At 51.4% G+C, this 25,545-nt stretch overlaps 2 protein-coding genes across 6 annotated transcripts in view; one reads left to right on the forward strand and one right to left on the reverse strand.

The window, feature by feature from the left end:
- The window catches only part of Chdh (choline dehydrogenase), a 32,947-nt gene extending 19,513 nt beyond the window's left edge, over window positions 1-13,434 (forward strand). For both annotated transcript variants that reach the window (XM_021204144.2, XM_029541354.1), the window contains exons 2-8: window positions 4,412-5,178; window positions 6,029-6,180; window positions 6,915-7,044; window positions 8,141-8,275; window positions 8,756-8,898; window positions 9,267-9,369; window positions 9,888-13,434. In XM_021204144.2, the coding sequence (XP_021059803.1) occupies window positions 4,461-5,178; window positions 6,029-6,180; window positions 6,915-7,044; window positions 8,141-8,275; window positions 8,756-8,898; window positions 9,267-9,369; window positions 9,888-10,306 (1,800 nt within the window). In that variant the 5' untranslated portion in view covers window positions 4,412-4,460 and the 3' untranslated portion in view covers window positions 10,307-13,434. The remainder of the gene's footprint in view (window positions 1-4,411; window positions 5,179-6,028; window positions 6,181-6,914; window positions 7,045-8,140; window positions 8,276-8,755; window positions 8,899-9,266; window positions 9,370-9,887) is intronic.
- Window positions 13,274-25,545, reverse strand: part of Cacna1d (calcium voltage-gated channel subunit alpha1 D) — a 303,585-nt gene continuing 291,313 nt past the window's right edge. For 2 of the 4 annotated variants that reach the window (XM_021204129.1, XM_021204126.1), the window contains 8 exons: window positions 25,187-25,300; window positions 24,122-24,486; window positions 23,400-23,426; window positions 21,960-22,109; window positions 20,202-20,365; window positions 18,213-18,337; window positions 16,099-16,419; window positions 13,274-15,721 (listed from right to left, as the gene is read on the reverse strand). In XM_021204129.1, coding sequence (XP_021059788.1) covers window positions 15,428-15,721; window positions 16,099-16,419; window positions 18,213-18,337; window positions 20,202-20,365; window positions 21,960-22,109; window positions 23,400-23,426; window positions 24,122-24,486; window positions 25,187-25,300 — 1,560 coding nt within the window. In that variant the 3' untranslated portion in view covers window positions 13,274-15,427. The remainder of the gene's footprint in view (window positions 15,722-16,098; window positions 16,420-18,212; window positions 18,338-20,201; window positions 20,366-21,959; window positions 22,110-23,399; window positions 23,427-24,121; window positions 24,487-25,186; window positions 25,301-25,545) is intronic. The other 2 variants (XM_021204128.2, XM_021204130.2) reach the window with 2 other exon arrangements.

Below are 25,545 nucleotides of genomic sequence, written 5' to 3' on the forward strand. Positions count from 1 at the left end.
CCTCCTCCTCCTCCTCCTCCTCCTCCTCGTTGTTGTTGTTGTTGTTGTTGTTGTTGTTGTTAGAGAGATGATAAAGTGTAAGTTGGCCTGGCTAGTGAGAAAAATGGAGCCCTCTGGTTCTCAGACAGGTGTCCTTGTGCTCCTCCCCACTGGGGGGCGCTGCTGGGTCCTCCTGGGTGCTCTCTTCCATAGCTATTGCCCTGGCTTCTAGTGTCCTTTCTTCTGCCCATTCCTCATGGGGACTTTGCTGTGCCCACCTCCCTTTGCTTGTGACATCAGGACTAGGGACTCCAGCTTCTCCTGCTGCTGTCAGCCCTGCGACAACTTCAGATCCCCCACATCTGTCAGACCCTTTCTTCTCTGGATTAAGACGAAGGCTTCTGGACTTCCAATCAGAACATGAATTTGCTGTACTATCCTCAGGGCTCTTGTTTTAGAAGCCTGGCTTTTTCTCTGTCACTGAGACTGCTAGAAAGTTCTTTATGAAATGTCTTCTAGATTTGTCCTCTTAGGGTCAAACTGCTGTGAGTCCCTGAATACTTTTCTTTCTCCCCTGCTCTTTTCTTTATTGTCACTAACACTGCTGCTTTCTGAAGTCTCAGGGAGGGAGGAGGGGGAGGAGGAGGAAGGGGGAAAAGGAGGATCTGGTGTGTGTGTGTGTGTGTGTGTGTATGCGCGCATGCACGTGTGCACATGTGCACTTCTCTTTTTTTCTTTTTCTTTTCCTTTTCCTTTTCCTTTTCCTTTTCCTTTTCCTTTTCCTTTTCCTTTTCTTCTTTTTTTCAAGTCTATCCAGTCACTTTGAAGTTTCTGTTTGGCTGTCAGTGCCTAAGAAGTCAACGTCTTCTTCCCCATCACTGGCAACACAGTCCTGCGATAGATCCCTTGCAGTCAAGTGTCTCTCCATTACACTTCATTTCAGTGCGCGGACACTGTCTCACATCTCTGCTCTTAGCTCCAAGGGGTGCCTTGATGGCCCCGAGACCTCAGGAGGAAGTGAACTTGAATTGATTCTAGGAAGACCAAGCAAAGGGCAGTCTCCCTCTGTGCAGGCGTGACCCCACTTGACATTTAATACACCTTATATTTTGAACCTGAGTCCGGATACGCCAACGGGCTGATTTCTGACCTTTGTGTCGTCTTTGTCTTATTGTTCTCCTGGAGTTCTTTTCTGTTGTTCTCATCTGTATTCCGTGGCTCCTCCCATTCCTTCTTTCTCTTTGCCTTCTTTAACTCCCATTGGGGTGGCATGTGTGACCTTCAGGCCACCCCTCACCAGCTCCTCCCCTGCAAGCAGTCTACCAGCACAAGGTGCTTGCTCTATGAGGTACTACTGCCCGAATCCCTGTTTCCTTTTGTCACGTGATCTTTTCTCTTCTGCCATCCACACTTTCTTTTCTTTTCTTTCTTTCTTTTTTTTTTTTTTTTTTCCAGACAGGGTTTCTCTGTATAGCCCAGGCTGGCCTCCAACTCAGAAATCTGCCTGCCTCTGCCTCCCGAGTGCTGGGATTAAAGGCGTGCGCCACCACGCCGGCCCCATACTTTCTTGATAATGGATTTGGACACAGGAAGCAAGTCCTTTCCTGCTCATGAAATGTGTGAATGATTAACCCAGTTTGGAGTCCGAGGTAGGGAAACCATCCTGTAGGTCTCTGAGGGATGTAAACAAACTCAGAGTCCCATGAACTGATTTTTCACATGTGAAATATTTCAAATGATGAACACCCGGGGACCAAACCACTTGAATGTGGTACATAAGTTTGTTTGTTTTTATGTAGAACTGGAATCAAAACTCTAAAAACATTTTAAATGTATTTATTGTGTGTGTGTGTGTGTGTGTGTGTGTGTGTGTGTGTGTGAGTGTGTGATGTGCAAGTGTATGACAGAATTCTGTGGCCTGTGTGTGGAAGTCAGAGGACAGCTTGTGGAGAGATAGTTCTCTCCTATGACATGGTCTCCAAGGAATGAACGCAGGCCATCATTCCGGAGAGCAGGTACTTATTACCTTCTGGACCTGCGGGTACAAACTATCTGGATTTGAGTGACTAAAATTTAGCTGGGAGGTTTTTCTTGTCTGGCCACCTTCCCCTCCTACCCCCAGCTGTACTGGCCCTCTGTAAGACCCATGCCAGGATCCTTATTCGTCTTTGTTCATAAGAGATACTGATCTACAGTTCTCTTCTCTTTGATGTCTTTGTCTGTCTGGTTTTGGTTTTAGTGTGATGCTTCTAGAATGGGTAAAGAGGTGCTCTCTCTGTTTCTTCTGACAGAGACTGGAGGGATTCCGGGAGTGTTCAGCCTCCAGTGTTTGGGAGAACTCTCCAGGCACCATCTCTCTGGGTTTGCTACTGTTTTGCACTGTTGTTATTTACTATGTATATTGGCTCATCCTAGCATCTTGTTTCTTCTCACAAGGTGTGTGTGTGCATGTTGGCACACTGTATCTTTGGCACACTGTATCTTTGGTGGAACTGATCTATTTGTGTTGTTCTCCTGCGTGGACTCCACTTACCCACACTTTAGCATGATGGTCTAAAAGCTCCCAAGTCCCCATTCTCCTTTTTCTCTTCTCTCTTCACATTTTCATCTAGAAACATCTCTTCCCCCAATCTTCAGTGTCACTGTCCCCCTGTTATATCTAACCAAACCTCCCTTGTCCTAGCATTGGACTTTTCCTTGCATTTTTTGCTTCTTAAATCAGATCAATCATTTCCAATTTTTCTATTGATTTATTAGTGGGGTGTGAGGGTATACAATGCCACAGTATGGACATGGAGGTCACAAGGCAACTTTTGGGAGCTGGGGACCTCTCCTTCCATATATTTGAGGCAGGGTCTCTCTGGTTTCTGCCATACATGCACTCTCAGCCAGTTGGCCCACAGATTTCTGGGTGATTCTTCTGTCTCTATCTCTCATCTCACTGTAGGAGTGCTGGCTTTTATTTAGTGGGTCCTAGTGACTAAACTGGGGTCACCAGGCTGATGAAGTAAGTGCCCTTGCCCACAGAGCCATCTTTTCAGACCACTGATACTTTCTTGAAAGTCCCTTCAACATGTCTTCTTGTCAATGAAATCATTTCTAATAGCTGTGACCTTGACTTTGAGTCATGTCTTTGTCTGATAGTTATAACACCTGGGGGTTGGGGGGGGGTCTGATTCTGTTGTTTGCTTTCTCTCTTTGTAAAGAGTGTATTTGTGTGTTTCCAAATTGTAATGGAATACTGACGTGTGTAGCAGCCTAATGGAGACGGGTAAATGGCGTCCTTTTACAAAGGCCGAAACTATCCTGGCAGGGCATTGGGGGAAATGCTCTCCCCCTAGAGAGTGGAGCATGGGCATTGCTTCCCTGGAGCTGGGGGTCGGGGGGGGGGGGAACTCTCTGCAGAATTCTTGCTCCAGAAGGCCCTACCACTTTTTGTCACATAGGTGTGGGCCTTCCTCTGTCCCCTCCCTCTGCTTCCAGGAAGGCCCTGGTTACCGATACAGGACTGAGGGAAAGCTAGGGGGATTTGTCATCATCTGCATCTGGCCAGGCCAAAGTTGACAAGAGACTTTTCAGTCCTTTCATTTCAGCTTCAGGGTAGACTAGAGGTTGTTGTTGGCGTTGCGGGGTTCAGCTGCTCTTGTCCCCAGGAGCTCAGTGGCATCCTTAGGGTGTTCTCAACCTTTGTTCCAAGCACGTGGGTCATTGGTGAGAGAAGACCCATCAAAAGTCATTGGCATATATATACAAGTAACGTCGAAAGGTCTGAGCAGGTCTCATTTCCATACACGTAACATATATTTACACATAACAACTATCGAAGAAAAAGAGGCTGTGAGTTTGAAAGAGAGCGAGATGGTGTACATGGGGGGGGGGGAAGATCTCAAAAGCAAAAACAAATCAACATTATTTTTAGGCCATGGGCATTTCTCTGTCAAAGCTACTGCTTTACAAGTTGACCTTGCAAAGTGTGGCTGTGACCCTGTGTCCTAGTGCATCTTGGGGTCTCTCAGGCTGTGAGCTCCCCAGTCTTGGTCCCTCAGCCTACTTTGTCCCTCTCCATCTGGAGAGCTTTTCTGGGTTTTCCTGGTAATAAAATGCAATGTCTCACCTGCCGTAGGAGAATAGTCCCTTGTCGCTCAGGCTGGAAAGCCTTCCTCCCGTTTAGCAGTCTCCAAGTTCCTATGCCTTTCTCAGGGAAGTTGGCCAGGGAACCCCCAAGCCTGTGGAGGGGCTTCCCCTCTTCCCCAATCCCCATTCTGGACTACTATCTCCGTAATAAAATTCCCTACTTCAGGTTCTACCTCCCCAGGGCCTTGGCGATCATGCGCCATGGCCTTGCCCAAGTTAGGCATAACCAACCAACCAGCTCCAGGCTTCTGTATATGCAGTGGAGCTGAGCATCTTAAAACCACGTTTCCTGTTCTAGGAAGACTCGTCCAACTCCTGTGGGCGGATAGAGGAACTGGATTGGAAGCATGTGGCAGGTCCTTCGAGGCTGGAGGAAAGGATGTCGGAGCCCTCGTGGAGCCTTGGCATGGGCTGGGCGGGGCCAGCCACGCCTCCCTTGCAGCCGCACTGTTGCCAGTGTTGCCTCTGCGGGCAAGGATGAGTACACTTTCGTGGTGGTAGGCGCAGGCTCTGCTGGCTGTGTGCTGGCTAGTCGGCTCACTGAGGACCCGAATCATCGGGTGCTGCTGCTGGAGGCAGGGCCCAAGGACTTGCTGATGGGGAGCAAGCGGCTTCAGTGGAAGATCCACATGCCGGCTGCCCTCGTGGCCAACTTGTGCGATGACAAATACAACTGGTACTATCACACTGAGCCTCAGCCCGGCATGGACGGCCGCGTGCTGTACTGGCCACGAGGCCGGGTCTGGGGAGGCTCCTCATCCCTCAATGCCATGGTCTACATCCGAGGACACGCCGAGGACTATAACCGCTGGCACCGCGAAGGTGCTGAAGGTTGGGACTATGCGCACTGCCTGCCCTACTTCCGCAAGGCACAGAGACATGAGCTGGGTGCCAATATGTATCGCGGTGGGGACGGCCCTCTGCATGTGTCTAGGGGCAAGACCAACCACCCGCTTCATCAGGCCTTCCTGCAGGCAGCACGTCAAGCTGGCTACCCCTTCACTGAAGACATGAATGGCTTCCAACAGGAGGGCTTCGGCTGGATGGACATGACCGTCCACCAAGGTACCAATTTAAAAAAAAAAATTATTTAATGGATACGAGTACACTGTAGCTCTCTTCAGATACACCAGAAGAGGGCATTGGATCCATTACAGATGGTTGTGAGCCACCATGTGGTTGCTGGGAATTGAACTCAGGACCTCTGGAAGAGCAGTCAGTGTTCTTAACCGATGAGCCATCTCTCCAGCTCCCAAGGCACTGATTTTTAATAGCCCCTACCTCTAATTATAGGCATTCCTCCTGACTCCATCATGGTCAATAAGCAAATCAGCATGGTGTTTGGTGAGAGGGAGAAACTATATACTTCCCCTAGGTATTACAGGACACAACCCAACTACTTGGGTATTCACTGTGTCTCTAGGTCATGCAGTACAGCAGAGGTGACTTTAGAGTTCCCAGGGGCCTGCCCAGCCTGGATAGGGTAGCCAAACCCTGTATAGTCACAGATCTAGGAAGCCGAGAGAGGTAGGGACTTCAGTCCTATGGTACCTGTGGCCAGGGAAAACATAGTGGCCGGGGGGTGGGGGAGGGGCTCTGGAAGAGTGAAAGAACAGCTCTGTGTAATGAATAGCGCGTGGCATCATAGAGACCTGCAGATGAGCAAGCTGAGGCCGAAAGAGACAGCACAGGACCATCGTGCCCCAGCTATCACCTCTTAGTAGCAGGATAGAGCAAACCATGGGGCTTTCAGTAGCCTGGACTGCAGGGTAGGATATCCAGGTCACAGACATACCTTTGAAGGTGGGCCTTGCACTGTCAAGGGCAGGCTAGATTTGCTTTCCCCGGCAGGTTCCTCGTGCCCAGGTATGAGGGAAGGGCAGCAGGCCACAGCTGACCTTGCTCCATCCCGCAGGGAAGCGCTGGAGCACAGCCTGCGCCTACTTGCACCCAGTGCTGAGCCGCCCCAACCTCAGGGCCGAGGTCCAGACGCTTGTAAGCAGAGTGCTGTTTGAGGGTACCCGTGCAGTGGGTGTGGAGTACATCAAGAACGGCCAGAGGCACAAGGTGAGTTGACTCCCGTGGAACGTGTGGGGACTTAAGAGGGCAGGAAGGGGATAGGCAGCAGCCTGGCCATCAGGCTCTTGCTCCTGTCCCCCAGCCACGTGCTCTCGTCCTAGGATGAGCTGACAGCCAGCAGCAGTGGCAGGATTGTCCCCGGGGGTCCCACAGGACGTAGAGGTCAGAAGACCTCAACTCCTGCCACCCGCAGACTCCGTGGTCCCTAGTGCCTCCGTAAGCCTCTGCCTGTCACATCTACCCCCACGAGAGTCCTGTAGTATATGGTTTCAGGGTTCTGGCCTGCCAGAAACCATTAGATCAACCCTAGAAGTTTAAAAATCCACAAATGGAATCACACTATGGTGCTTTTCTTCACTCAGCTATGTCAGAGACGGCCTTCCCTTCTCAGGAGATCTATTTGTGCACTTGCTTTAAATCACTCAAGTGTATGCTGTCATCTCACTTGAGCTCTACCCCCCATTTCCAAGTCCCCCGTTACTATTACAGCTATTACCGAGAGTCACCCATGGGGACTCTGCAGATCACTTTTAAGTGGCCAGCCGGCCAGCCCCCTCCTCAGTCCTCTGTCTAGGACCTGGGAGCAGATTCTCCACAGTGGTGTCATTTCCAAAGGCCACGCTCTCCCAGCAATGGCTGGAACTGGGTGCCTCTCCGAGGGGCTGTCACACAGCTGGCTTTTCAGGAAGTGTGATTGATTGATCGAGCTCTGCCTCTTCCAGGCTTACGTCAGCAGGGAGGTGATCCTGAGTGGGGGCGCCATCAACTCTCCACAGCTGCTCATGCTCTCTGGTGTCGGCAATGCAGATGACCTCAGGAAACTGGATATCCCAGTGGTGTGCCACCTGCCTGGTGAGTCTGACTGCTGCCTGGAAGGTGGCTCTGTCGGACCTAGCTGCTTTGTTGCTTGAAGTGGCGGTGAGACACTTCTTGACGGTGTCACATCCTTCCCTTCTATAAATCTGAGGGCATCTGGGTCTCACTGGACACTCCTACCCCTGGACCCTGGGTCTTTATGCTAGTTTCCTTCACCCTCCCTCAGTCAGCTTCTGCACCCTGAGGAGAGCATCCTGTAACAGGGATGGGGCTGGGATGACCACCAGGCCGGGTCTGTGGTGTGACAGGTCTGTCCCTAAGATTTACCAGCTGCTCTAAGCCCAAATAAGGCCAGCTCAAGGCTCCAGAGCCACTGTCCAGGTGAAGAGCCAAACTTCATCTTAGAAAGGGTGTGTTGTGTCCCCGAGGGCTGGCCTTTCTCGGGGAGCTTTCCTGGAGGCCTATGGAAGCAGTCTGTGCCTTGACAGTCCAGTGTGCCCTTCATCTTGCATGAGCTTGAGTAGTGTCCCCTGGGTCTGCTTCTCCCTTCACAGGCTGGAGGAGACGATGGAGCTGACCAGTGTCAACCTGGCCAGAACACACACAGTGACACTTCCCAACACACACACACAGTGACACTTCCCAACACACACACACAGTGACACTTCCCAACACACACACAGTGACACTTCTCAACACACACACACACACACACACACAGTGACACTTCCCAACACACACACACACAGTGACACTTCCCAACACACACAGTGACACTTCCCAACACACACACACACACACACAGTGACACTTCTCAACACACACACAGTGACACGTCCCAAGCGCAGTACTGTTGTAACTGTGGTCCCTGTGCTTGGAGGGCACTGCTGAGGAGGGCTGATCAAGGGCACCTGAGTGACTGCTGTAGAGAGAGTGACAGAGCAGGCGGTTGTAGCCACATTGGAGAAAGAGCCAGAGTTGTCTGAGAGAGCAGAAGATGTGTCTCAGGGAAACAACTTCCAAGCTGGGGCCAGGGCAGGCAGGAAGACAAAGTGGACTAGAGAGACGCTTCCAAAGCCAGGGGTTCACCCCTGTGTCAGCCATTTTCCCTAACCATTCCTTCCTGTGCCAGGAGTGGGGCAGAACCTGCAGGACCACCTGGAGGTCTACGTTCAGCAAGCGTGCATACAGCCCATCACCCTCCACTCTGCCCAGAAGCCTCTGCGGAAGGTCTGCATCGGCCTGGAGTGGCTCTGGAGCTACACAGGTGGGGTCTGCCTCCCGGGGAACTTGGTGGCTACGGTCTGTGGGCAGAGCCAAGATAAGCCTCAGGTTGCTAGTTATAAAGCCAGATGACAGCCCAAGCCAATGTTTCCAGTCTGTGAGGCGAGGATACAAAGGTCCTGTCTGGCAGGTCTCTGCGAAGGGGACAAGAGGCAGTAGTAGCACACATGTCGAGGGGCTGAGCACAGGACCTTGCTCGAGGTGACACCCACTGAGCAGCAAGACGGAGGGCTCATAACACAGGTGGCCTTGGCAGACTTGACGCCCCTCACTTAGCATGGAGCTGGTGTTTTTAAAGTTGTAACCCTGGGTATGGCTGTCTGGGGAAAGAATGAAGGTTATGGGCGAACCCCATGCCGAGCCCCAAGCCCAGGGAGACAGACATGGGGGAGAAGAGGGACAGAGCTGGGCCATCTGCTGCACCCTGACCAGCTCTTCTGCCTTGTCCTCATGTGACCTTCAGGGGATGGAGCCACATCCCATCTTGAGACCGGAGGGTTCATCCGCAGCCGGCCTGGGGTGCCCCATCCGGACATCCAGTTCCACTTCCTGCCATCTCAAGTGATTGACCATGGGCGGAAACCCACCCAGCAGGAAGCTTACCAGGTATGCAGACTCTGCCTTCACGCTCCTGCGTTAGAATAGATTTTCACGGTGTCATCTGTCCCACCATGGAGACCTCCATTTAGTACTCTGCCCACAATGGCTCCTGTCTGACTGGAGGAGGAAAGGGAGCCCTAACCTTACTCACCCCGGGGAGTGAGCCCAGGAGTCGGCCCACAGGATGTGTAGAGGGCAGGATATGTTACAGCCCGGGGATCATCCCATGAACAGTTCAGACAAAGGAGTGAAGGCCAGACAGGATGGACGGCTATATACTGAATGCTGAGTCCCCACCCTCAGGGAACCTGGGGCCTCTCTAAGTTTCTGAGCTGTAGCTAATGGAGATTACTGTTACCTCCGAACCCTTCTAGGTGCATGTGGGAACCATGAGGGCCACAAGTGTGGGCTGGCTGAAGCTGAGAAGTGCCAACCCTCGGGACCACCCTGTGATCCATCCCAACTACTTGTCAACAGGTAACAACACAGAAGCTACATTTGTATCCCCCGGGCCTGCCATCGAGTTAGGGAACTTTCATAAGGTTCCCGTTTGTCCCTCATCCTTACTCTGGATCCTATTGCCTAACCCTAGGGTTGCCCTCAGTTCTAGGTGGCACAGCAGGACAGAGGTAGCACTCTCAGGCCCGTCTGTAGGAGGAACAGTTGCCAGGCCTGTGCATACTACCCGCCTGGCCTTCCCTGCCAGAGAGCACGGTGCATCCCCAAGCCTGCCTCTTTGCATGTACCACAGAGACTCGTGCCTCGTGAGCAAGGTTTTACCTCCCAGCCACGTGGCAGCAGAGATAGACTGTACATCTTTACCCGTGGCTTACAGAGATGCCAGACCTCAGACACAAACCTGGCTCTGTTTGTCTAGGATACTTGGTTGCCGGTAACAAAGCACTTGTAGCTTGGGTCTCCATGTCCCTGACCTTTGTCCCCTGGTTTGGCCAGCAGAGTAAGAGAAGGGGACCTCACTTGTCTCTCCTCCACAGAAACCGATGTCGAGGACTTCCGTCAGTGTGTAAGGCTGTCCCGAGAGATTTTTGACCAGGAAGCCTTTGCTCCCTTTCGGGGTAAAGAGCTGCAGCCCGGAAGCCATGTCCAATCAGACAAAGAGATAGATGCCTTTGTGCGGGCAAACGCAGACAGTGCGTACCACCCCTCCTGCACCTGTAAGATGGGCCAGCCTTCTGACCCCACCGCTGTGGTCGACGCGCAGACCAAGGTCATCGGCGTAGAAAACCTCAGGGTCGTTGATGCCTCCATCATGCCCAGCGTGGTCAGCGGCAATTTGAACGCTCCCACGATAATGATTGCTGAGAAGGCAGCCGACATTATTAAAGGACAACCTGCACTCGGGGACCAGAATGTTCCTGTCTACAAGCCCCAGACTCTGGACACCCAGCGTTAAGACAGACAGCCATTGCCTGAGGACGACAGAGGAACTCAGGCCAAGCCAAGAGATCCAGCCAGTACAGCCCTGCCCTAGATTATTTCTGAAACGGTATAGAAACTTGGGACCCAGATACCCCTGCTCTTGGCTCAGACTTTCATGGTTTCTGAGGAAATGAGGTCATGGCAGCCAGTGAGGCAAGTCCCTTTGCCCAGTGTCTCTCTGATGGCTCTCCATGGTTTTCTTGTCTCCAGAGCTCTGCTTCTAGGAAGGCCTGGGATGATCCTTTCCCTGGGCTCCCACCTGAGGCCATTCCTGCAAAGTCAGGGTGGTTGAACTGGACTGGGTTCTCCAAGGAAGCTTTAGCTGAAGCCAAGAGGCAGGCAGCCGCTCAGCCAGGCTGGTTACCTGAGCTCAGGTCCCTGATTAGAGGGAAAGGCAGCGGCTGGAGGCCGCCTTATCCCCCTCTGCACTTCTCTCCCGCCCTGATTTAAATCTGAAGATCGAAGCGCAGGGACAAGGGCTCAGGTGACTGCACAACTCACGCCTACCTCTCTGGTTCTCATGAAACCGTCCAGATGAGAGGCTTGTAGGACGTTGTTCAAGAAAAGGCCATTTTGGCCTTACTGCCAAAGATTTTATTGTTTAACCCTTACCACACAAAAGTGCAGGAATATAGAGCCAGTCCCACATGCCAGTCACTACCTCATGCCAAGGACATGAGCCTACGGAGGACCTTTCACGGTGGCCCTGGAAGTGGCCCAGGCACCAGAGCTACTTCTGCAGACAGCGCTGGCCGTTTCTCATTCCCTAGACGTGAGAACAGAGAGCATGGAGCCAAGGCTGGTGGAGAACAGCAAAGGACTTTGGAGTGAAAGATAAACCAGCCAGTGTTTGAGTCTTGGGCCAGGGGAGCAGATACCAGCGGCATGTACAAGAGCTCTTTGATCTGGAAATTGCTCATAATCTCGATGTAACCGGTAACTTAAGTTTTGAGCCAAGATGCCTCATCCCGACTGCTCTTACGAGAGAACGAGGGTCAGATGCGTTGTAGGTTAGTGTTCCTGAAGATGCCCAAAGCCATCGTCTGTAGTGGGGAAGAAAGGGGTCGTTGTATAGAAATCACATTGCTGGGGGTGGGGAATGGCAGGATTCCAGGGTCCCCTAGGATCGACTGGCAGGAGCTGCCTTCTGAACTTGTGAGTCTGAGAAGACCCCTTCCTTCAGAGGGTTCAAAAACAAATTATAAACCATCTCTTTTACTTTGAAAACCAGGCTGCTCTTGTTTCATCTCACCTGTTCCTTGCCTTTTGGTTTTGGTTTTTGGTTTTTCCTGGTCAAGGAAACCCTAGGTCTGCCAAGAGGTCCTTACAGGGCAGGTGTTAGACAGCTGTCATCCGTAGCATCTTTAGCAGCACAGGTGTCACCCCTGGGAGGGCCATGCTCTTCTCTCAGGCTCAGCGGTGTTTGAGACTAAGTGAAGATCGCCCCGGCGTGCTCCTCAGTCGCAGTCCGGCCTTTCTCTCACTTCGGCATAGGGAGGCCGGCTTCACGTGCCGATGTGATTTAGGCAACGAGTTTCCGGAGACAAGAAGTAAATGTTACATGCCCAGGACTCACAGATGGTATCAGGATAGAACATGTGGCTTGGACGGATCCTCACTGAAGCCCTGACAGCTGTTCCGGTTTCCAGCCCAAACTGAATGGATGAATAGGCAGGAGAGTCCTGCCTGCCGTGCTGAATCCACGTGCCGGGCTTGTCTGGAAGTCCCAGTGCCACGAGGGAGCCAGAGTGGTAGAATGGTACAATCCTGCTTCTGTTTTAAAGTGGGGTTCACACAGGCAGTTAGACTGAGTCTCCTGGGGGAACTGGACAGGCTAAGTAGGCTCCTTGCTTGGCAAAGAGCCTGTAATACCCCAAACACGGAAGGCCACATGTTGCCGAAACCAGTACCTCCACACCTAGCAAGCATGTGGCCCAGGGTTGACCCCTAGCACCAAAAAGAACCGCGGGGAGCCCGGCTGTGTTGATGGGACTTGGGCCCATCTCACTGTTGGCCAAGTGTGTTCCTGACAGGGTCACAGACAGATCATGGATGGAGACAGGGACAGCATGACCAAACACAGAAGCAGAAGGTAGGGACAATGTAACACATGAGCCCTGCCTCCAATACCAGCTGCAGGGTCATTTCCATAAATTCAAATAGATTCTTCTCACCTCCCCGCACACTACATCCCTCAGGCCCCACGATTTTTCATATTTCCACTGATAAACTACCACAATATCAAACAGAATGCAAAGATTTTAATCTTCAAACTGGGGTGTGTGTGTGGGGGCAGGACATGACCTACCCCCTAGGCCCAAGCTGGTGACCTGCATAGCTCCTGCCGGCTGGGCTGCTGCATATTCACCCACACTCTTCACCCTGGTTCTGAGAGCAGAAGTCAGAGACTTGGCCTCGCCCTAGGGCTCCACTGCCCTCTGGGAAAAGCACAGCTGGAGTGGGTTTTGTGAAAGGTGTGCCCGTGATTTGGTGGTGTTTGTACAAGTAAACCAACACTCCATTCCCCCCCTAAATAAAGGCAGAGATGATGAAGATCATAGATAGTAAAAAGCACACAGCACAAAATAAGAGTTGGTCTGGCTTAAGAGCTGGACCCCTGTGAAGTGGGCGGTGCACCCCAGCTATGCTCTCTTCAAGTGGCTAGGGCTACACCCTCAAAGTGTACCCTTCTAGAGCTATAGAGTGCATGTCCACATACCTCACGGACATTCCGAATGAGGTTCTTGCTGACAGTGAGCAGATCATAGTGACTTCCACACTTCGAATGTCATTAAAAACAGGAGCTTAAACTAAAAGCAGCATTCCAAAGACCTCAATATCAGGGGGGTGGGGCAGAGTAGGAAAACCAAAAAGCAGAACTATTTAGTCTTAAAACTTCCTTAAAGGGGAGGAAAAAAAAAACATGCTCTACAACTTTAAATTTTTCTTACAAAGAGAAATTTAATATTAGATGAGAGGTTGAACCAGGCTTAAAGCAGACATACTGGGAAGTAAGACAACCTGAAACGCCAGGCAGCGTTGACGGCTGACTTTGGGAAAGATCATCCATTCCAGAACACATTCGAGTGTGATCTGCTGATGTTAAGTCGCACGGTCAGACAGACAGACAGAAACCCAGCACGACAGAGTCCAAGGTAAATGCTGATGGTGGTTTAGCCCTTTAGGAGAACAGCACTCTCTGCAGCTGGTGTGAAGTTACTATCGGCCTCTGAGACCAAGGGCAGGAAAAAGCCGCCCGAAGCTCTCCCGGTAGAGCCAGCTGTGTGAGGAGAGCTCTCCATATGACGACATTATACAGAGTTTATTCTGAAGAACGTTTTGCATTTTAATAAAAAAAGGCTTTATGTCAGGAAATAGTCATTTACAAACCTTGAAGTGTTTTTGCCTGCATCTGGAGTAAGAATGTCTTCCGAAGAGGTTTGCGAGGTCTTTATAATAAAATTTATTTACAAAAAAAAAAAAAAATTGTTTCCACAGGTTATCTGTGTACTAGTTAAAAATTTTGAACCCAAATTGCTACCTGTATTTTTGATTGCAGAGAATCCTTAGGAAAGTGATGGGATGAGAGCTCATGCCGCTGACAGGAAATCTCGACAGTTCAGTTTCCAAAGCTAACTGTCCCTAGGTGCCTAGTCAGAGCGCTTGTGTTCTCCTGAAAGCGTCAGCCCTCGTTCAGCTGTGTGTGACTGCTGTCGATGAGAACCCTGCACAGCAGCTGTGAAAGGCGACAGGATTCCACAGACCCCGGCATTCACGGGACACCACAGTGGTCCCCTCTACCCCCCCACCCCCCCCACCCCCCCGCAGTATAGCTCCTAGTTCTTAAGCATCCTTGGGGATGTGAGCAGACGTGGGCCGCTCACCTGTGCAGTTCCGTATCCGAGACCCAGAAGCATCCTGCATGGGCAGCTGAGGAAGCCAGACCAGTGGATGCCACTGGGCAGAGTAGCCAGCTGGACCTGCTGCATAACCAACTGACCAGAGGGTTGTGAAAATAAAACCAAACCAAAGTCAACGGCAACCCATGTGGGTGGGAGGTGCAATATAAAATCATAGAACCCAAAGAAAAGACTGCAAATTAGTCAACTCGATATCTTACGGAAAGATAGGTTTATAGTAACTCAAAATATTTTAGAAAAAGTTCTGAAGTGCCAAGTTCTTAGGAACTCAAAAGTTTATCCCCAAAAGATTCTTTTACTGAATATGTGAGAATTGGCTTTAATTCTCCTAATTCTGTTTAGCCCAAGTAAAAATACTAATAATTTCTAGGTTTTGGTGGGAAACTACGATTGTTAGGACCCGTGGGTATTGCTGCAGCTCAAATACGGTACGATAATTACAAAATATAGACCATCTCTTTACAAATACAAATTGTATATTACAAGTCATGTACAGTAAATCTATAATTTTTAAACAAACTAAACGTATCTAAGTTTTACCTGGTTTGCAAGTGCGGTTCTCTTCCAGTTTACAGTTGCCCTTGATGTGACAGAGCTGACCGTCTGAGTGCTGGTCTCTTATGTAAACTGGCATCGCTTAATAAAACGATCGGTCCCACTCCCCCTTGTCATGACCACTAGTGGCTGGGTTCTGATGTGTACCACTCAGAACAGCTGCACAGAAACCAGGAACCAGTGTGTTGGGGGAGGGGGCTCAGAAAGGGATATGCCAGCCCCAGTGAGTGTCTGATATGCTAGACCAATGGTTGAGGTAATGACACAGGCGTGGTGACTGTCATCACCTTTAACCTCTCTCATGTCTGCAGGCAAAGGGGCATGGGCATGAACCCTGGATGGGAGACACGAACTCCTGGGCAGCCCTCTGGCCTCTGTGCAGGCCAGATATACTGTCTTCTGAGGCTGGGCCTGAGCATGTAACATAGCACATGCCTGGCCGATCAGAACCTGTTCCTACCAGGTTTATGGCTTCCTTGAGGCATGAAATCACTTGTACAAAAGTCTAATTGAGCATTTTTTTTCTCCCAACTAGTGCCTAAACTTTCCTAATTATGAGGCACTTTATCCCTGGCCCTCCCGTGCCCGTCTCAGGCTGGAGCCAGCCTGCCCTCACTGGGCTACAAGGTGGTAATGCAAATCATTTCATCTGCCAGGTCCTCTTCCTCTCGCCCAGGGTCTGGCTCCTCGTCACTGTAGCCAGGACCAAAGTCCTGGAGCTCATAGTCCTGGCGGTGTGAGATGGGGCCCATGTCCCCGTTGGCTCGAGGGCACACGCTGCCATTGAGCAGGGTGCTGGCTGCACTTTCCATCTCGTCTATGGTTAGGTCACAGGCATCAGCAATCTCATGTTTTGTCGCTGAGACAAATTTGGGGTCCCTCGCGTAGCGTCCCAAGCCTTCAGATATCAGGACCTGTACAAGAGATAGGTGGATGGCATGAGGGAAGGTCTGCATCCACTCTCAGTGCTCAGCGTGCTCTGGGGACCCTGTCAGCCATGCCTGCTAATCTTTATACACGACGTTAACCATAAATGAGCTTAGCTCTGCCGGTGTCGAGAGCCGAGAAGCTCCACTCGGCTGAGCAAGAGAGAAAGAGAGCACTGGGGATGTGGTACAGACTGGTACTGAAGGGTGGGACTCTCTGGTGGGACTCGGCAGTGCTAGCTGGTTTTCACTCAGGCCTTAAATGCTGCAGAGCCCACCACTGCCCCCTCCCCATGTGACCACTGCTCTCCTGTTTCCGCTGCCACCTAAGATTCGTCCAGAGGTCAAAGGCCACCCATACTCACTGCCTCCACCAGGCTGTCTGCACTCCTCTGCTTGTCGCTGTTTTTGTTCCGGAAGCTGCTGGGAACAGTCAGACTGGCTGGCGTGAAAGTCCTATAGGAGATGTCAGGTTCATCTGTGTACCAGGAGCTGCGGTGTAGGGACGGCAGGCTGCCATTGACCTGGTCCATAGACTCTGAGCGGTCCACCTGGATCAAAGGGGTGTAGCATGGGCTCCAGTCTCGGTATGGAGGGGTTGCTGGAGGGGTGGCCCATGACCGGGTAGAGTGGCTCGGTGAGTACTTCTGGGCTTTACTGGAATCTAGGCCTGCAACTGCCATGATCTGAGGGGGGGAAGCAGAGAGAGGTCTGAGCCTTGGTCCCAGTCTGGCATGTGGCAGCTGTGCAGAGATGCCTCTCAAAAGCCTGGGGGAAGATGTATGTGTAGCAGAGACCACTCAGTGAGCTGGCCAGGGAACCGGGGATTCCTACAAGACTGGGCTTCCTCTTCCTCAAAGCCTTCTCTATGACTGACCTGTCAGTTACTAACTTATGTAACCACTTCAGGATGAGGAGGGACTGGGAAGATGGATAAGCTGTGGTATGTGAACACAAGACCCAGGCCTCTCCGGGCTTCAGTATTGAAGCACACTTCAGGGAAATCCAGGGACTCTGGCTCATGAGGGGCAACAACCACTTCTCTCTGCTCTAAGGCCTGCCATCCTGCAGTGAGTGTTCTCTCTGCCCTGAAATGCCGGGCACAGCCCTGATTCTTACATGTCCCTCATGGGAAAGCCACCTTGGGATGTCTGCTAATACCGGTTTGCGCTGACACTGTAGTTGTTGCCAAGGAATCCTAGGCCAGTGGCTGAGGTAAGATTTGGGATTGTGCCCGGTGGGTCACAGGCCCCTTTTAGACCTCCTCGGCTGTCTGAGTTACAGCATCTAGTGATCTGGGCTTTCAAAAAGTTTATCTTTCTTCCATGATGATACAGGCAAATGGGCTCAGTGGTTGAGATCACTAATTTATCTTCCAGAGGACCCAGGTTCAATGCCCAGTACCTACTGGGGTAGTTTATTACCATCTGTAACTCCAGTTCCCAAGGGCACCAGACATGCCTGTGGTGAGCAGACACATATCCAGGCATGTAAAATAAAGTAACTCCAAGACATGTATTTTAAGTGCTGGCAGAGGTGACTAGAAAATCTGCAATGGCCACTGAGTACTTATAGGTTCAGAGCTTGGGTTCAGAACCTCACAGAGATCCAGATCTGCTGGCTGGCTGGCTGGGTGGGTGCAGGTTTCTGACATCTCCCTTCATCAATCTCCACACATAGCACTTCTGATGAGATAGTTCAAGAACTATAAAGAACGTATGTGTGGTGGTTTGAATGTGCTTGGCCCAGAGGGTGGCATTATTAGGAGGCATGGCCTGCTGGAAGAAGTGTGTCACTGTGGGGGTGGGCTTTGACAATCCTGTGCTCAGGCTCCGCCCACTCTAGAATGAGAGCCTACTCCTGACTGACTGCCTTTGGATCAAGATATAGAACTCTTGGTTCCTCCTATAGGACCACGTCTGCTTGTATGCTGCCACGCTTCCTGTCATGATGGCAGTGGAACGAATCTCTGACACCATCAGCCTCAATTAAATGTTTTGCTTTGTGGTCATGGTGGCTCGTCACAGCAATGAAATCCTAAGACAATATGTATGTATTCATACATATCTATACATATATACATAATGCATGCATACATCTATGCTTGAGCCCATGGAGAACAGGCTCAGTTGCCTTTCATGTGGGCATGTGGCTCCCTTAACCCACTCTCACGGACGGAGGATTCATGCACAAGAAGCTGTCCAAGTGGCTTGAATACAGAATCACTTCTCTGAAGGAATAATTAGTAGCAGCAGCCATCACTGGGAATCTTACGAGCGGCTGCATTGCCTTAACTCAGACTGTACCAGTGTTCTCTGATAGAAAGCACGGATTCAAGGATGCCCGGTCCACCCTTTGCTGCATGTGCAACTCCAGCAGAACGGGCCCTGGGGGAGCTACCAGGGATAGGCAGGCTCTTTGCTTCCTCCATGTGTATCCCTGGGGAGAGTGCACCCCAGGTGGGGCCAGAGCGGCTCACCTGCTGCTGCATCAGGTGCAGGGGCAGAGCAGCACGGTGAGGCAGGGCAGGTGATGGAAGGACGTCGTCGTCTTGGCTGCTTTGCCTGCGTAGACACTCAAAGTTGAAGGAGGACCTCCGATGGGCTGGGGAGCAAAAGCACAGGATGCTGTGGTGACGTAAGTTCTGTCTGGACAATGTGTCTTGACAGTCAAGACTACTTCCTGAGGCATTCGGCAAGGAGGCCAGGAAGCAGCAGGCCACATGCTTCATCCAAGAGAAACAATTGCATAATGCCCTATCTAGGGATGGGAAGACTAAAAGGAGCAAGCCAGCTGTGGGATGTTTCGATACGGGAGCAACGAATCACTTCGAATGTTCACTCTCAGGCAGCCCAGCGAATCCGTGCTGAGTTACGAGCCCCAAGATGCACTACAGAGATCCATTCTAGAATCGTAGTCGTGCCATGCTATCCTATCTCCGCCCTACAAACACTCTGCATCTTTCTGAGGTCCCCATATTTAAGCCTTTGTTTTTAGAATGAGGGAATTCTGTCAATCAGTTTAACCAGGGAAAAATAGCCAAATTCTTTGTTTAGGAAGAGCCCACCTTCCCTAGCTTAGATGTGAGTATATCAAAGTAGTTGCTGTGTGCTGACAGCAGTTGCGGATAGAGGCTCACCGAGGGTCCACAGCTTTTGGGTTTATAGTGTACCGGGTTTAGAGTTCTGGGATCCCTTGGCAGAGCCAAGAAGTCCTTGGCAGAGTCCTAGAAGCTCATCCACCCTATGGTGGGCCTCAGGGAGCCCCACCCCCACCCCCATCTGTGCTTTGCATTAATCCAACTATACTTTCTGTACTGCTGGGCTTCTGCAAGCCCTCAGTTCATGGATCCTCAGGGACTGGACCAAAGAGGCCTCCCAGACACCTTGGACTTCACAAAAAGACGGGTCCACAATGAGGAGCGGGCCAAGCCCTGGTCATTGGCTGGCCAGCAATGGCCAGTGGAGCGGAAACAGAGTTAATACTGAGGGGTATGCTAGGGCCTTCCAGGTGAGCCGGCACTCCTTATAAAGAAGAGCACTCCTGGCCTACTAACCAGTGCAATCACAAAAAAAAAAAAAAAAATGGTCCTCTTGGCCGGCACAACCTCTAGACCCTGAGACCTAGGCAGGCCAGCTGTTCAGAACTGGAAGAAAAACAACCCCTCCCACCCATTCAGGATCTACCGCTAAAATAAGCCCCAGGTCCCCTCATCCAGTGAGCTTTGCACTACAGCCTCTGTAAGACGTAGCTCTTTCACCTATCTGCCCTTACCCACTCCCACTGGCTAAGAATGCAGGCCAGTTTAGCCATGTTCCCCCTCCCCCAGGTCTGCAAACTGGACTGCCCTGGGACCAGGACACTCAAAAGTGTCCCCTTGGCCATGTAGGTGTGGGATAAGTGAAGACACAGACCTGGAAGAGGGGTGGCAGGAACCAAAGGGTAAAGACCCCTGCTGGGCCCCGCTTATACCTGTTCCATTTGGGTTAAGGAAAGGCTTCATTTAGCAGCATGTGTTTGGGGCTAATTAAACATTAAGCACTCAAATGGATCTGACTAGACTCCCAGCAGGCCGTGGCAGCTGGGGTGGGGCATGGCCACCCATGGTCTTTCCTGTGTGCTCAGTCAGGCTCAGGAGCTCCCGTGTTTCGGCTGTTCTTGGTTACTAAACAGAATCCTCAGTTTAGCTTCCTTCCTCCGAAACACAAGAAATGGCTATTCTTAACCATCATCAAATACCCACACTTGGCAAAACTCAAATGCCCTTCTGGGGGTTGGCAGAGACTTGGGGATGCCCACAGGTACAGGAGAAAGGACAGCCCCCACTTTGCTTTGGGCCAGGAAAGTACTGTCTACCTGGATACTGGCTAATCTTAGGAGTTACCAGTCCTTCCCTGGTAACACACATCAATTATTATCCCAGGGTTAGGATGGGAGGCTCCACCCTAAACAAGAAAGCTGGCCTCACATGGTGGGGTAGGAGGTAGAAGACGTCTCCTCGGAGATCTCCGTGAATCATAGCCAGTGGGAGAGTCATCATCTTCTAAGAAGCCTTGGGGGTGGTGGTAGCCTCGGGGCCTCTCATAGTCCATGGAGCTGCCTGGGTACCTGTTGTAGTAGCTGTAGTTTTGCCTGGCAGTCAGTGAGAGAAAACATGAGAAGGTTCATGTGAGGGTCTGGTCATGTGAGGGTCTGGGCAAGAAGCCTTGACCTAACTCCTACAAGCCCTGTCTTATGAGTGGTGGAAGCTTCCAGGTAGAAAACAAGGACCATCTCCAGAGAATGGAGCTGGAGGCTTGGGATAAGACACATGGCAGTCATTTTCATGCCCGGGATACCCTCAGGCCTGAAGCAAACTGTGATCAAAGAAAGCTTGTCAACGGGCTACCCTTTACTGGTCTTCTGGAGACCCCTGTCCCAAGGATCTGCCCTCCAGGGACCCGGCAGGACATGGAGCTTAGAGCATGCCATCAGGGTGCAGGCTCAGTACAATGTAAAAAATGGGAGAGAGTGGTGGGGGGTTCCACGGTTGGGTTCTTGTTGGAAGGGCATGCTTCAGTTCCAAGTAGGAGAGATGCGAAGGCTGGCCTGCTGCTGTTGTTAAAGTAGACTGAGACCAGCAGGGGTGGCTGGGACACCTGAAAGGGAGATGTGGGATGACAAGCCCCAGAGGTGGGGTGTACATAGGTCTATGTGGCTCCAAACCAGTGAATGTGCAAGTTGGGCGTTGGCGGGAGGTGGTGGGAAAGGGCCTGTCAGAGCACAGGTAAAGGTCAGGCTGTGTCTCTGGGGCCAGGCAAGGCTTCACCATAGCACCATTTCAACCTGATGGCCCCAGCCTCATGAAATAGTGAGTCACGGGTCAGGGAGGATGATGGGGGTAGGCAATTTTGTCCTGCAGTACTGGCTGCAATGTGACTTATTTTTAAAAAGATTTATTTATTTTTATTTTTATATTTGAGTGTTTTGTGAGCATGTATGTGTGCCCTGTGCATGCCATACCCATTGAGACCAGAAGAGGGCATCAGATCTCCCTGGAACTGGAGTGATAGTTGTTAGCACCACGTGCCACATGGGTGCTACAAACAGAACCCGGGTCCCCTGGAAGCACGGCAAACACTCTTCATCCCTGAGCCATATCCCCAGCCCTGTACAATGTCTATTTTAGCCAGCAGCATTCTTTCTGCGGGACAGAAGTTGGGGGAGCACCTCTGCTTGAGGGAAGCTGTTATTACCTCTTGTCCCCCTACCCTCAGGAGGCCCTTTCATTGGCATAGGAAGCAGGAATCACAGAGACTCCAACCAGTGTGCTATGCAAACAGCCGAGGCTGGTGTTCCTAAGTCAGTTAATAAGAACTCATCTCTCAGGCCAGATGCAGTGGAGCATACCTTTAACCCCAGTGCTTGGGAGATGAGTTCTAGGCCAGCATAGTCTACAGAGTGAGTTCCAGGATAGCCAGTGCTATGTAGAAAGGCCTTGCCTGGAAATACCCGCCCCCCCCCCAAAAAACAATCTAACCTCTGAGATGGCAGGGTCTCACACCGTGGAGGTCCAGTTCCCAGGGCCAGAGCCTTTCTGAGGGACCCAGGATGAAATAAGGCAAGCTTGAACTCCTGCCCTGATGTGTCAGAGGAATCCTGAGTATGTGTGGCTCTCTGAGCCTCGAACAGGAGCAGAGTGGGGGAGGGCTGGTCTTCTGGGCCCCGCCCAGGCTGAGCCCCTCACCTGCTCCAGGTGGGAGAACTGTCATCCTCACAGCACTCCTCGCTACTGAAATATTCCTGTTCCCCCAAGCAGCGGGGGTCTCGGAAGTAGCCGTGGATCTCAGGGTCTTCACGGCAAATGGTTGGAAACTGCTCATCTCCTGACTCAGACCTGCAGTTGGGAAAGAGATCTGAGAGCTCGAGGAGGTGGCAGTTAGATCCTTCAGCCAGGCCTCTGTAACAGCCTGTGTCCTCCCTCAGAGTTGCCTGCTTCTTCCTACACAACCCTGCCCCCAGGCCATAAGACTACTCAGACCCTGGCCAAAGTGCCCTGTGCCTGTACACCTGTGCATGTGTGTGTGTGTGTGTGTGTGTGTGTGTGTGTGTGTGTGTGTGTGTGNTGTGTGTGTGTGTGTGTGTGTGTGTGTGTGTGTGTGTGTGTGTGTGTGCTTGTGGTCTCAGTACCTTGCACAGGGCTGGGGCCAAACCACTGTGCCTATCAGTGTGTGTGTGTGTGTGTGTGTGTGTGTGTGCTTGTGGTCTCAGTACCTTGCACAGGGCTGGGGCCAAACCACTGTGCCTAGAGACCTTGAGACATAGACAGAAGGTATAATGTTAATAACAGAGCAAGACAGACCTAGAGTCTCCCACTCTGGAGTCAGGCATCCCAAGAAAAGTCCCTAGGTTCCCAGCCCTCCTACTTCCACTCCCCCACCCCAGCACCAGTCAATGTGACTTCAGAACCTGGCACAGAGATTTCAGTCCTGCCCTATCAAATCGAGGCCCCTGAACAAGTTCTGGCTTTTGTGCCACCTGAGAGGTGTTCCTGGAAAATTTTTCCTGAGGTTCCCACAGACTTCCCTGCCCTGTTAGAACACGATTTCCCTGAAATGCCCTGCCTTCTGGCCTCAAGCCTCAGGAGCCCCAAAGGGTTCAGTGACATCAACCGAGAGCAACTCATTTGCTCACTCCTCGGATGAAGAACCTCCTGGTCTTACTTAAGATCCTGAAGGCCTTTCCTCTCTTACCCCCAGCAAAGTGACCATTCCAACCATAAGGAAGTCTAGTTAACACATGCACATGAGATTATCCCACCACACAGGCGCGCACGCACGCATGCACGCACGCACGCACGTTAACCAGAGGGATCTGGGGCCTGGTTTTCAGGATGTCTGGGCTGCGCTTCTCCTAAGTCCACATGAGAATCTGGACCCCTACAGCAGCTTAGACCTACCCAGCTATACAGGGGCAGGGAAAGTGGACAGACTGGTGGGCACCAGTCCCTTTGTGAGAAATAAGTGGGAACTGCCCATTCATGCATGCAAAGCTCTGGCATTTTGAGAACAAATGCTTTGATGACTTGGCCAAAAAGATACTTTTCTTCTTCCTTGGCACTGAGCAAATGTAGTGGGTAACAGGACAGCACAGTTGTCAAACAAAGACAGAAGCGGCAAGCACCTACCTAATGTAAGTCTCATAATAGCGGGTTCTATCCAGGAAAGGCATACCATGGGAAGGAGGGAGAAGAGAAGAGTTAAACATTTCCAAAAGCATTAGCTGCATAGATACCAGCCTGTCTTCTGGAGCAGGGGCAGGCAAACCATAGTTTGCTGGCCAGCTATGGCCTACTATCTGTTTTCGTGTGGCCCATGATCTAGGAAGAGATTTTACATTTATAAAGGGCAGAAAACAAACTAAAAAGAAGTGAACCCTTTCGCCCTTTCTAGCCCTACAAAGTCCAAATCCCAGTGCTACACGCACAGCTTTAGGGGAACCCAAGTGCTTCACTTAAGAATGCTCCCTGGTTGTGTTCACCCTGCTATGGCAAAGCTGGAGAGTTTTACAAGAGAGACTGAATGGTCCCCAAAACTAAAATACTGGCCCTTTATAGAAGGCATTCACCAACTCCTACCCCAAGACGTGTTGCCATAACTGAGGAAGGTAGATTTTGTGGCTGCTGTTGTTCTAAGAGCATGCATTCAGCAGGTGGGTAGTGGGTGACCCCCTTATGTGGTAGGTCCCTCACACAGGCAACGTACAGAGAGCCCAAGAGGTAAGTGGCACTCAAGTTCAAATACAAACGTCTTCAGGGAGTTACCGTGGGCCAGAGCCCAGGGCAGAAGGCTGGCCCTGCAGAGCGGGTGTGACAAGAGGCAGACACCGGCATCACCCTTTCAAGGTTACCTTTTAATACTGGACCTTCTTTGGAGCTCTCGATCATGCTTGCAGGAGTAATGCCCATTTTCAGACGCGTGCTCGAGGTTCCCAATGCTGGGCCGCTTTCCGTGGGCAGCTTTGGACATATTGGCATTATTGAGATTGGCATTTGTTGAGGTGGGAACTTGCTTCCCTATGGAATTATGGTTATGATGGTTATGACACACCGAATTTCCTGCTGGAGGAAACAGCGGTTTCTCAGTATCACTTGCAGGTGGCATTGAAGGCCTTTGGACATGCAGGGGACGGTGGGTGGTATTGGTGTGCTGAAGGGACTCTCTCCTATCACTATTAACATGATTGACATGGTTTCCAAGCGGGGCACCATTTCTCTGCAAAATAATGGGAGACAACACCAGGTAATTTAACAAGTATTTGACGCAGGCTAGCTACGTTAGGTCATTTTTTTTTTTTTTTTCTCTACATGAAACACAAACTCTAGGGCACGCTCCAGAGGATCCCTGAGAGACAACCTGAGCCTCTCTTTCAGTGGTCAGGTGAACGGACTCATGTGGCAGTGGGCCCACCTGAAATGAGGAAGGTTACCAAGTCCTGAGCTGGGGGAGCAAGCGCTCTGCTGCCCCTTGGGTATGTTCTTCCAGGCGCTCCAAGATGAGGTGACTTAAGCCCAGCTGGCTTGGTGGGTAGCCCCAAGGTAGGGTACTTGACATTTTCTCTGAGCTGGGAGGCTGAGGGCTGGCTGGCAGAGCAAAGAACTGCTGGAGCAGAAGGGAAAGCAGCATAGAGAGCTGCTAGAAAGACCCAGAATGTTCCTGTGCTCTGTGGTCAGTGGGCTGTGGACAGCTGGGGACCAGGGAAAGCTCAGGAACGGGACTGGTCTGGCCCACAAGAGGTACTGGTGAACGGAGAGGTCCCAGGGTGGAGCGGGGCATGATATGCAAGCCTCTCTAGCCCCTGCCACAGGTTTTGTATTGTCCACACTCCTCTGCGGATCAGAACCACCCTAACCAAAGCCCCACCCGCCCCGCTATCTCCACGTGGCCAGTGAGGAGCTAGGCGTGGAATAATTACTTTGAACAAATCTTCTTCTTCTGGTTTGGATTCTTCTGGCTCGTCATCTTGCAAGTCACAGGATATAGCCCGTCGGATTTCTGGCCCAATGTCATGCAGGGTCCTTAATCCCGCCTAGGTCAATGAAAACGGCAGAACAGGTTAGGTATCGAGGAGGCCTGGTCCAGCCTGATGGAGCAGTTAGGAGGGGAAGCTTTCTCCAAAGGCCAGTCCAAGGAAGTACTGACTAACTGTAACTGTGACCCAGGCTGTTAGGGATGAGGTGTCAGTAGGTCCCAATGGAACTAGCCCGCAAACAAGTAACCTCCCCTAGAAATGCCCCACTTAACAGCATATGTATGACCTGGCTATCAGCACTA

This window comes from Mus pahari, chromosome 8 (assembly GCF_900095145.1).
Source record: "Mus pahari chromosome 8, PAHARI_EIJ_v1.1, whole genome shotgun sequence".
Taxonomy (NCBI): Eukaryota; Metazoa; Chordata; class Mammalia; order Rodentia; family Muridae; genus Mus; species Mus pahari.